The sequence below is a fragment of the Haemorhous mexicanus genome, chromosome 14 (assembly GCF_027477595.1).
Source record: "Haemorhous mexicanus isolate bHaeMex1 chromosome 14, bHaeMex1.pri, whole genome shotgun sequence".
NCBI classification, from domain to species: Eukaryota; Metazoa; Chordata; class Aves; order Passeriformes; family Fringillidae; genus Haemorhous; species Haemorhous mexicanus.
The window spans coordinates 17,026,029-17,038,525 of NC_082354.1; the positions used below are offsets into that span (position 1 = coordinate 17,026,029).

The 12,497-nt window shown below is 40.0% G+C and overlaps 1 protein-coding gene across 2 annotated transcripts in view; it reads left to right on the forward strand.

The window, feature by feature from the left end:
* DACH2 (dachshund family transcription factor 2) overlaps nt 1-12,497 on the forward strand; it is a 241,850-nt gene that overhangs the window by 171,020 nt on the left and 58,333 nt on the right. For both annotated transcript variants that reach the window (XM_059859504.1, XM_059859503.1), the window contains exon 4: nt 10,966-11,121. In XM_059859504.1, the coding sequence (XP_059715487.1) occupies nt 10,966-11,121 (156 nt within the window). The remainder of the gene's footprint in view (nt 1-10,965; nt 11,122-12,497) is intronic.

Consider the following 12,497-nt stretch of genomic DNA (forward strand, 5'->3'; position numbering starts at 1 on the left):
ATTGTGTTTGAGAAATTGCAGTTGCCTTTGTAATGAAGTTCTTGGTTTAGCTTATAAATATTATTTAATATTGGTGCAGGTACCATTACAAAATGGGAAAATGAGCAATCACTTAAAAGCAGGGGACAAAGAAATCAAGAAGAAACTCCAGCAGTCCGAAAGCTGTTGTGTATTGCATATTTTCTCTTATACTTGTAGAATCAAAAAGCCATCAATGTTGAAAAAGACCTTGAAGATTATTGAGTCCAAGTTGGTGTTGTCTGATTTGATGCCTCAAACTGGGAGACTGATTTTCAGAACTGAGAAGAGGCAGAGCAGAACTCATATTTAGCCCCGTTGTTAATCACAGAGGCATTTGAAGAGCAGTGAGAAGGTATTCTATAAAAATACAGGGTATTTTCTTAGAATCAGCTTCCCCTAATGCCTTCCAGTCATTGTGAGTCTGTCACTTTTTATGATTTGAGGGCAGCATTTGGATGTAGAGACAATGAGCACCCACCTGTGAGGAAGGGCTGTGTGAAACAGGGAGACAAGAGGAGTTGGAGCATTGTCTTAATGTGGAAGTGGGAAAACAAAGCAAAATGAATGTGGAAAACAGAATATTTTTTGTCCTGTTCATGCCAGTGCCAAATTTTCATGGGTTTATTTTATTTCCCTTCTCTTTCCCCTTCCCTTTCCCATTTTCCTTATAGGAACAGTTTAACCTCAGCCAAATTTTCAGCCTCACTAAGACAAAACAAGGTCAATTTAAATAAACTTAAGTATATATTTTTTTTTCTCCTGGCATGTTTGTCTCATAAAAAGAGAGGGTTTTTTTTGTTTTTTTTTGGCTTTTGCAGAAATGTAATCAAAAATGAAAAGTACATTAGATAAAGTAAAATTGAAATGTTGGTTGACCTCCAGGTAGTGGGGAAGAGCACAGTGTGGAGGTTAAGTGAGGTTTTTCATGTGCAAAAAACCACTATATTTTGTAGTTCTGTGAGTTTGAAAAGAGGTAATTCCAAGTGATTTTAGCTTTGAGAATTTACAAAATATAATTTTTTGTTCTCTTTGTATTGTATAATAAAAAGCAGCTATGTTGAAAATTCATTGCAAAATAAATCTACTAAAATATTATTCTTTTAAGATATGTAGCATTTGGCTTCTAAAATCTCCTCTGTGCATTGAAACTGGGCTTTTGTCTTTATCTAAGGAGCATTTTTGAGTAATCCATAAAATAATTTTTTAAATAACTGATGACTGTATGGATGCAGTAAAGAAGTGCAGTTTTTTGAAGTCTTTCATCTCAGACCTAATTCACAGAGAATCACCTGTACATGAAATCAGAAAATTAACATGTGCTGGGTACTTGGGCAAACGTGTCTGTAAGCCAAAGCTGCCTCTGCAAATATTGGATTTCTTTCTAAAGGGGATCTTGCATTATTTGACATTTATGAAAAACTGTCAGAGTTTTATGTGAAACATGTAGTGACATTTCTTGTGGCAAATGTATGTTATTTTACATTTCTGTTAAACCCCATATTGGGGGCATTTCTGCATGTATATGTATGAATGGATCTCAGTATATTTGAAATGAGAACTGCAAATCAGACTGCAGATTTGCAGACTGCAAACCTCTAATTTGGAGGTTTGTAGTCTGACCATGTTCACTTGAGATTTAAATATCTTTCAAGATATTCAGGCTTGATTGCTTGGCCTCACCTGAAAAACATAGCTTAGAGATTAGGCTTTTATCTGGGTAGCTGCCTTTGTATTAGGACTAAAAATTCCTACCACTTCCAAGATGTTTTGTGTAGTAAAATGTGTATTTTAGAAGTTTCAAAGATTTTCTTTGACCGGTATTTTTAAAGCTGGCATAATTTATAAAGTAGAGGTTCAGCTGCAAACTGTGGGGCTTGGCTTTAGGGGGGATCATGGTTAGGGGATGTTGCTTGGGCAATGACATGGATAGAGGATATTTGCAGCAAAGCCATCTGGAGCTGTGGAATGACCAAAGCTGTCTGTGGCACTGAGGGAACAAAATCCTTCACCTTTTGGCCAAAGCCCTGGGCTTTGGGCACTGGGAATGCCAAGCTGGAACCGCAGGTTCTGAGCCACAGGTGTGCTGGGACAAAGTGCCTCTCTTCAAAACCCTCAGCAGAGCGTGTGATCCTCTGTCCCTTTTCTTTTCACACAGAATCTCAGAAGTGAAAAACAGATCTTCAGGCTTCACAAAGTAAAGAGCTTTGGGAAGAGTGGATTTGTCATTATGTTTAATTTGCACATACCTCACCAAAGAAAAGGCCAGGGGAGCCAGGCCGAGAACACAGCTGTACAGGCAGCTCAACTAATTGCCTCTCCATCCTCAACCTCATTTATCTTCATTTCTTCCCAATTATACCAAATTATCAATAGTCTCTGTTGCATCAGAGTCTTAATCCCCTTTATTCAGGCAGCATTAGATAGTGGCAGATGAATTCTTGGAGGGAGTCAGGGTAAACAGCCATGAAATGCCACCTCTGGCAGATGGCATTGCTCACAAGAAATGTGACAAAACATTTGGAATTTGTTACCAGGCATTGGTATGAGAAGGCAAGCTGTCAATATTTTTTTAAATGATAATCAAGGTGGTGCATACTTATACCACAAGCAGAAATGAATCCTGTCCAAAACCTCAAGCTTAGTTAAGTTCAGCTTGGCACTGAGTTATTCTGTTTTGTTGCAGAAGCCTCTCACTTTCTCGTCTTAAGAAATAGTTTCACTTTATCTAGTATTAAGATCAACATTTTAATTATGTTTTTTCTGATGGTAGTTTTTATTAATTGCTTTGTATAGCTCAGAAAGAAATTCTAGCTTGAAGATGTAGAGTATCCTTAACAAGTTATTTATTATCCTAAATAACAGGTTTAGGAATGGTTTATTTGGCATTGTTGGTCAGTTCTAGGGGTTGGATCCTGGTCCTTAGAGAAGCTAATGCTAAACTCCCACTGGTATTCCTGGAGGAGAATTATTCTAGAGGTGATGGGAATACCCAGTGGCTAAGCTTGCAGAATGAGGAAAATGTTCTGAAAAGCAAAGATGGATTGAACGTGTGTGATGGATCCAAGGGCTGTGGTAGGAACCAGTTCAGATATTACTGTGAGCAGAAGTGGAAGTGGTTGTGAAAGGAAGTACAAACCTGGCTCCTAATGTAGTTCCAGGGGGTTTTGTGTTATTTTTAGGCTGGCATTAAGTGAAACACAGTAGATGTCCCTGCTGACCTTTTCTGTGAATTGGGTTTACTCATGGGCTCTCCTGGTTTTGGCAGCACTCTCAATTTTTTGGAAGTCAGGAGTATTTAGTGCAAGGGATCAACTGTCAGATGTAGGAAATGAAATGAATGTGTACCTGGCCTGAGGTCCCATCCTGACACAGCTTGGTGGGGCTGTGCAAGGGGCTGCAGCCACTGATCCTTTGTGAACTCACTGGAGACCTTCATCTTTATACAAGTGTGTTGGGCATCCCTCAGCAGCCTCTCCTCTGGTAGCATCTCCAGTGGGTTTTGTGCAGGTGCTGGAAGTTTGGAAAACTGTCCTGGTGTATATTAAGTCCACAGAAGTTAGTTCATTCTTTCAAGCCATACTTTGCAATATATAGAGTTCTCTTAGTATTAGGAGATCTTGGAAAGATTATAAATACATGATCCATTTATGTCACTGCAGATTAACTCAGCAGATTGCCATCTGTAACTTAGACTGTTCTTAATAATGATTTCAAAGAAATAGTAAATGATGAATTGTTGAAGCTTAAATGGCCAGATTTTGTAGTTACCTGTCTGCCCTGGACATCAAGATATTCTCAAAGCCTCTCAGAATCAAACTAAACTATCTGCTGAGTTAGTCATGGTAAAAATACACAAAATTTTATCTCAGTGGTTCTTTCAGTAAGTTGTTAAATATGGGGAAATATTAAGTAATTTTTAAAAAGGCAGAAAATTGTAAATTGTGGTGAGTGAGGGTATGGGAGATTATCATCTCTAGAATACAAATCCTGGTTCCCTGCTTGCTGCTGGCTGCAGTAGTGGAGTTCAGAGGGATGTATGTTTTATCCTTTCTGGCAGGCAGCCCTGCAAACTGTATTCAAGATCTGAAAGTTAAGCTGTTTTATTTCTGGCTTGTGCATCATCAACAGTAATAAAAACATGACAGACCAGAATTTTGACCTTCTTTCTCTCTGTGAAATGAAAGTGTTTCTGAAGGCAGGCTGTAGTCCTGCAGTAGAAAACAGTTTTTTTTGTTGATGGTCCTTAACCAGAATAGATGCTGTGTTCTAGTACATCATTCTTATCTTTGTATAGAAAAATAAAACAGTTGTCACACAGTTGTTACTAAAAATGTTAGCAATAAATGTACTTCATGTTGTATAGAAGAAACTGAATAGAGTTTTATACCTTAATATTTAATCCACTACAAGAACTAGGAGCTGTCAGAGGAAGACAACAAATGCCCAGTTAACCCTCCCAAAACACACCTTCAAATAACCAGGTGGATTTACACAGTGCAGGCCCAGGTATCTGACTCTGAGAGGTGCTTGTGGGTACCCCAGTGCATTTTAGTGACAATTGTTACCAGAGTTCATGCCGAAATTTCTGCAAATCTGATGTTTCATCTTGTTAAATGTAACTTTTACAGGGTGCTGTGGTTGTGGAAGTTGAACCACTGAGGTGTGTTTGTTGTTTTGGAGTTCAGCTGGAGGTACTGAAGGTGATACTGAAGTTTAGTTGATGCAGCCAGTTTGTTCATCTGCACTGGTCTCAGAAAGCAGCAGAAAACACTTGGCTGTATTTTAGGAGCATTTTTGTGGATCCAGTTTGCAGGGATGAATGGCTCTGTCTGGTGTGAGAGAGAGAACAGGTCTCCTGCTGTTCAGAGCCTTGGACAGCAGCACCTGGCTGTAATGGTGAGACCTTGTTTTGGCTGGAAAGGCCAGGGAGGGACAGTCACACCTGCCAAGGTACCTGGCACTGAGGAGACTTGGCTGGGGCTGAGCTTCAGCACAGCCTCATCCATCAGCACGTGGGAACCTCGGAGCACATTTCATTTCCCACCTCCTTGTTTCTTTGTTCACTTTAAAGGAAGCAGTTGATGGTTTGGGAGGGATGGTTAGGTTCCTAGATAAATATTGCAACCCTGCTTTTATCGTCTCAGAAAGTATCTTCCTGAATTTAATTGTTCTTAATTAATTTGGCATCAAATATTCTGACATATTCCTAGTTACCTTTAACGTCCTGTTTGCTGTGAAATAAATTTTGATTTTGCTGTCATCAAGACTTTTCAAAAAGTTTAGAAATGATATTCAGATTTCAGATGCCTTCTTATTGTGTAATTATCAACAGATTACTTCACCTAAGTCCTGACAGACATATTTTTTAAGTATGACTGACTGATGGACAGATTGGGAATTGCTGAATTAATGGGCACATTTCAAAGCCTTGGCAGGGCTAAGCAGTAATTACATCTGCTGAACCACTTGATAAGTTTTTGGAAGTAGCCCAGTAAAGCCATCACTGGATTTCTTGAGTTTTAATATCTTACCCTACACACTTTCATGGCTTTCTTGTAGGGTACACTCCAAAAGTTGATACAGCCCAATACACACAGCCAGATAAATCCATGAATTAAAGCTTTAAATGCATTTCAGATCTGCCATTTAGATTTCCAGATGGTTGTAATGATTTTGGGGACTGATTAAAAATCTTCTTCCCATTTTTAGAGTTGAGAATTTCATTTGGGAGTAATAAGGGACCACAGAAAATGCCCACACTTGTGTGGCCTCTGTAAATAACATTATCTACTGCCAATACAAGGGACAGAATTTGGGGTTAAATGGGTCTAAATCCTGACCCAGAGCAGTCTTATGGTTTTCTGACAAGGAAGGTGACACTTGACCAGGAGTGAGACCTGGGTGGTCTCTCCCTGACCTACCTGCAGTGAGAGTCTCAGTTTTTGACCTAATTTTCCTTCCTGGGACACTCCAAGGTTGATACCATGAAAACGCTGACAGTGGGCTGAAATCTTTTTGCAGAAGATATTCTGTGTAGGCCAAAACAGTGACCATTTTCCCCAATATCAGGGTGAGGTTGGGATATTGGTAAAATAGTCTGGAAACACAGGGGTTGGGAGTGCTGGCAAAAAGCACTGCTGTGTTGTTTTGGGAGTCATAAGTTTCTGTATAATCAAAACTTTTCAAAGGCCCTGCATGTGCTGGATGCTCACAAGAAGTTAGAGGTGAGAAATACTTTGGAATTACCAGTGATGAAATAGCAGTGCACTGAATACTTTTTTCTTCACAGCTGTTGTTGTGCTTAATATTCCCAACAGGATGAAAAATGTGCTTAAAAATAATTTGAGAATAAAATTGGCCAGTGAAGATGGTATTGCTTTTTACAATTGGAGTTCAATTTTTCAGGAATGTATCACAAGGAAAAGTAAAATGACAGACATAGATTGAAACAGTGTGGTTGTGGAATTTGAAGGTAGCTCTGACAGAGAGGATTTCATTTAGCTCAACCAGACAGATTTAAGGCTGATAAAATGAATTTGAAACCAAATGAAAAGAAACTGTCACCGAATTGAACTGTGATTACTTTCTGGAGATCTTTCAATACCTAAAACCAAGGCACTGATTTAATCACTACAGATATGTCTTCACCAAAAAAACCCCAACAAACGAACAACAGATTTTGGGGTTTTGTTCTGAAGAGTGGAAATGCACAGAGAGGCTTATTGCTAGAAAACTTTTGGCTTTAAGAGTTGCCTTAAAAAATTCCTGAAGTTAATAATGAGTGAGTAGCAGCATTTTCAGAAAAACTGAAGCTGAGCTTATTGCTTAAATTTCCTTCAAATAAATAAAGCTTAACTTAAGCAGAGACACCTTGTGATGATAAATCACTTTCAGTGGGGCTGTGGGGGTCTGTGACTGACAGCAGGTGAATGTATTGCTTGGGCTGACTCCCTGTTTGTTCACAGTACCTGTGATTTAACTCCTAAATTCACCTGATTTCCTGCTTCTGCTTAGTTGAACATTAGTGTAATTCATGCACTGCTAAATAACTTCTCTCAAATAACCTGTTTAGACTGGTGAAGAGCAGGTTTCATTTATTACTCAGTGAATATCTGCCCAAATCCACACAGGGTCCATCTGTCTGTGTGCCCTGGACACTGCAGACACTCAGGCTTTTCTTTAACCCCTGCTGTGCTTTCAGCTGCCCCTCTGCAAGCAGAGCCTGCAGCACAGCTCTGCTCTCTCAGCTGGCTGGGGGAGGCAGCCCAGACTTCTCTGCTTTCTCCTTTCTCAGGTTGTGGTCAGGAGCCCACGAGCTCTGGGGCTGCACCTGCCGAGCATGAGGAGCTCTGGGGCTGCAGCTCCTTTCTGTCTTTCCCTTTTCCCGTGCTGAGAACAGCCTGTCCTGGGACAAGATCGACCAGAATGCAAACAAGATAAGGAAAAATCCCCTTTTTGTCCTTCAGTTTTCTCTGTTGGAGGGAAGGTCATGTGGGTAGTAGGTGAGAGTGTCAAACATAAAGCTTTTGGTCAAGTGTAGAAATGATGTATTGGCATTTTGACAAATAACTTCTGGGTGCTCTAATAATATTCCTATGACACTCATGTATCAAGTTACTCATATTTTAAAATGAAAAATTCTTTCTCTTATAAAATAAATAAAAATTTTGATTTCCCTTCATGTAAAAGAGGTAGGTCCCATTGCTGCTTCCTGTTGTCTCATTTTTCTTAGGAATGTACCTTTATTTTTTCCATATATTTTTCCCTTTATGTTTTATATACCTAAAAGAAATTACTTAAAATGCATCTGTATGGGCTGTAAGCTCATCATACAAAATACATAACTGAAAATTTAAACAAAAAATCAAAATGTGATATCTTTGCCTTATGGATGGCACCTGTTTGGACAAAAAATGGCCATGAACAGAAATATGAAAAATTGTGGTTAAACTTGAATTTGAAGCATCAGGAAGGATTCAGTTTTTATGGATGTATTCACTTCTAATTGTTATGGCAACAAAGAATTTGAAAATACACATTGATGTGTTGCATGTCAGCTACGTATTTGCTGATCAAACATGCTGACAAGTGTGGTACCAAATAAGAAAATTGTGTGCTCAAAAATAAATACCTTTTTTTAACACTGCATGGCAATTAAAGGACTGAGTGTACCAGCACAGGTTTGCATGTCACATACTTGGTTTTTGCTGTGAATCTGCTTCAGGCTTGCTGTAAATTTGTATGTAATCTTTTTCTTACCCTATGGGCATAGATACTCCAGGGAAAAATGCCAATTTTCTTTTAAAATGGTTCTTTTTTAGCTGTGCAGAGGGGCTGTGGGTAGGATGGATCAAAGGTGTCTGTGGGCACAGGGGTAGGACCAGAGCCCTGACTCGTTTCCAGTTCAGTTTCCTCACTGGTGTAACAGGAGCTTCCTAATTCTGCCCCTCAGCTTTCCCACCTGGAGCTGGTCCCACTGCCCTTATAAAACACTTCACACCTGAGCAGTTCTAGGTAAGAACTGTTCTAATTATTATTTCATTTTTAAGAGGCTTCCTACTACATAGGAAAGGCAGTCCAGATGGAGCTGTTATCTGTGGGACACTGCGGGCTGAGGATGCATTTCATTTAATATCACTTTTATTATACATTGTACACTCAGCTGTATTTTTTTCTTTCTCTAAGGAGAAGTGATAGGGAACGTAAGAATACAGGAATGGTCTGGAGAGATAAGTGTATTGCAATTTATTCTTGTATTGCTGGCACTGAATACTGGAGCAGATTTACAAGTGGAATTTGCAGAGGGGAAAAGTTATTGTTGTCCCCATCTGTAAGGAGAACTGGTCCAGTGATTTGGACTGTGTGACATAATTTAAATTCAGTTTCCCCTTCCACTTCAGATTTCCTGGGTTTCCTTAAGCAAGTTGCTTTTCTTCACAGTGCAATTCTCATCTGTAAATTGGGAATAATGGAATTTTCCTCCAGAACGTGCAGTGGTTGTAGAGCTGGGCTCAGAGAGCTGAGGGGGCTCTGCTACTGCAGCCTCAGGGCCACGAGGCTCTGAAAGGCAAGAGAAACTTCCAGAATTAACTCAATGAGCTGAGTTTAGACCGTCTGGCCTAGGGCTGGAACTACCCAGGGCAGAGGAACATGGGGAGAGGGAAACTCTCAGATAAAGATTCAGTTTTTTATTTTCATTCCGAAATCCCAGCAAACTGCCTTCAGCCCAATTTTTGTGGCCAGTGCCCTGATAAGTGAAATTACAGCTACAAAGTATGTTCCTAAGCAAAAAATAATGGAAAAGTATGTGTGTTTTTTGAGCAAGAATAAAGTGTAAATGTTAAATTTGTTGAAAAAGCATACAGAGAAAATTAAAACTCACTTGTTAAAATCAAATCCTCAACATTTCCTCTGAAAGTCCTTCCCAAATCACACATTTAACTTCTGAAGCACAGCAGATAACAGCACCCCAGATTCACAATAGTCGAAGTGAACAACTTCCACACTAAATAGCAGTCAAATGTTATTTGAAAGAGCTGATATACAGTATATTAAATAACAAAGATGCTGACACAGCCTCAACTGTAGTAGTTCTAATTACTGCACTACGCCATGCTACATTATATCACATGGCATAATTTAGTGTATCTTTCTTTGTCAGTGTATTACTCATCATTTTACAAATTACAACTCTTTTATAGGAAGGTAATTCATACTTGGACATAGTGCTAAAATGATGGAGTGTTTTCCTTTTTTCTCAATCACTGATCTTTCAAACTTTTGCATTTAGCAGTATTAATCATGTTTATTAGCCAAGTGTTGTCATAAAGAATGGAATTTCTCTGTTACTTTCATATTCAATTAAAATGGTTTTTTGCTTGCTGCCTCTATCTGCTGCACTCCAGTAATCTATTTACTTATTCTAATTGAGATCCTTGTTCATAAATTCAAAACAAAATCAATACTGCAGTTACATGTTTTTCTAACAATCCATAATCTAAGTGACAGTGTGGGGTGTACCTGAGAGGGGATGGATCTTAAAATACCTTGTAACTTTAGAAATGTTCAGTCTAACTTTTTTTTAAGTGTGTGTTTTGTGGACCAGATGTATTTTGGAATTCAGTAACATGGTCTACTTAACCTGCTGTTTAAAAGGAATTTGGTATTCAAGTGTGTAATACTGAGAAAACGGCAGTCTGTAAAATTGCTGCAGAAGACCAGACAGAGATTCGAGACACCAAGGGCTGTTTTCTAGACTTTGTGCTTGTTGTAGACAGTAATTACTATGCGTAATAGATATCTGGACTCCTGAGTTGAAATTGCTGAATATTGATGATTTCCCAGCACAGCCTGTGCCCAGCTCGTTTAACCCACAAAGTGAAGGGTTTCACCTGGGGCATCCCCAGGGTCAGGCCCAGCAGTGGAGGGGCAGCTACTGAAGCTCCAAGATGACCAAGCTCAAGGATAAACTGTAATAAACTCTCCAGGGCTGAATTCCAGCTGGAACGTGGTGACACTGGAGGGAGGGAATGGCCAAGTGCCTCCAGGATTGACAGTGCAGAGACCTGGTGAGCACAGGGGTGGACTCAGATGAGTGTCTGGCAGGGACTGGTGGCCTCATGTCCTGTGATAGCCGGAGATATATTCCTGTTCTGATAATTCATTTAAACATGACTGATGATTTTGTCCTCAGACATTTAGCTTTTCCTGTTTCCACAAACCAGTATTTTGAAAGTAGGTGATTCTGAAAGTGCCTAAAAATATTTTTTTGCCTGATACTTATTTATTAGTTTGTTTTTTGAAAAATTCAGGTGCAGGTTCCAGGTGCTGTGCCTGTGCCAGGTGCTCAGCTGTCGTAAGGAGTGTTGGCTCATTGCTAACCAAGCAAAATATCTCTGAATAAAGGTACATGCCACTCATGGTTCGTTGTGCCCTGTTTTGCAGGTGGGAGTGAATCCTCGTGGGACAAAGACAAGCTGCAGTCTCCCATCACGACGGGATCCCAGCACAGCATGGGGCACCCCACGCTGTCAGGGCAGTCCAGCCTTGGGAGTGCACACCCGCTCAGCCCTCTCCAGCAGAACCACCTGCTCACCAACAGTATGTACTGGGATCCTGCTGGGAAAAAGGAGTGCCTGGAGCCCGCTGGGAGCTGGGCTTGCCTTCCTTCCCAGCCTCAGGGAGGGGGAAATGATGGGGGACACGTGAGTGACAGGAGGGTCAGGCCTTCCACTGCCAGCTGCACTTGTGTCTCACGTCCAAGCCACCCTCTGCCATCAGTCCAAATCCAAGTGGCTGTTCCCTCTGGGAATACTCAGTCACTCACCACTGGGTTTGGGACTGTTAATCTTTAATTGTTATTTCCATGGCATGGATTGAAAGGAAAAATAATCATAAAGTTGCTTAAAAATTTAGCTATGTGAGAAAATTCTCTTCCAGATGGAAAGGCTGACCCACCAAATAAAATAGGAGAGCAAGGAATAAATGCAAAATGTCCAGTTAAAAGGTCATGCACTGAACCCAGCTATCCAAAACAACTGGAATAAAATGACACAGGTTGGATTTGGAACTTGGAGCTCCCCAAAAAGCCATCTCTTCTCTTTCCCTTAGGAAGGGAGCAGGTGGGAAGCCATCAGTTCCACATCTGTGCACCCAGAGAGGGAAGGAAGGGAAGGAAAAAGTGTTCCAAGAAAGATTTGGTTTGGTAACATTTTAAAATTATTTAGGAGTAAAGTTATTCCTATAGTTGATGATGGATGAAAAATGAAAAGTTCATTATTTATGAACTCTTGTTGCTTGTTTAAGCTCTTTATCCTCCAATTTCTCAAAGTTAATTTTTGGTGTTAGTTTTAGTGGATGAGTGATATTTCTGTCTCCTTACACAATTTTTGGAGCAGTCAGTTCATTCTCCTCTGCCAGGCCCCAGACCTGAGCAAATCAGAGCTATTGAAATGACTGCTACAAAATGAGCCTGCTTTGTTTGTGGGAAGGGGTGGACCTGAGCATTTGGATTAAGTGTCAGTAGTTAAAAATCCCCAGGTCATTGGACTCAAATTCTCTGTTTGTCCTTTCTGTTTATATTCTTGTATAATTCAATACCTGGATTTGTTTCTCACACAGACACATCGTGTTCTTTGCTCTTAAGGATATTTTCCAGTGGATTTTGTAGTAGGTGAATGTCTATAGGCTGTTAAAGGGTTTACTGGATGTCAGACATTATGCCCAATGATTTGCAAGTGCAGGATATATTTTCCTCATAGTCCTCTGAAATGTTTGACGGATTGTGTCTTAAAACTGGTGATGTGCTGTTAAATTCTGTTTGTAGTTTGCATTTAGTTTGCATGTCAATTGGACTTTAAGTAGACATACAACTCAATGTGGCCAGATGGTGTCTGGGAGTTTTGGAACTCTATAGAGGATGAGGAAAGATTATTGGGCTGTTAAGGGAGATCTGCAGGGGAACAAAGGCTTGTGGA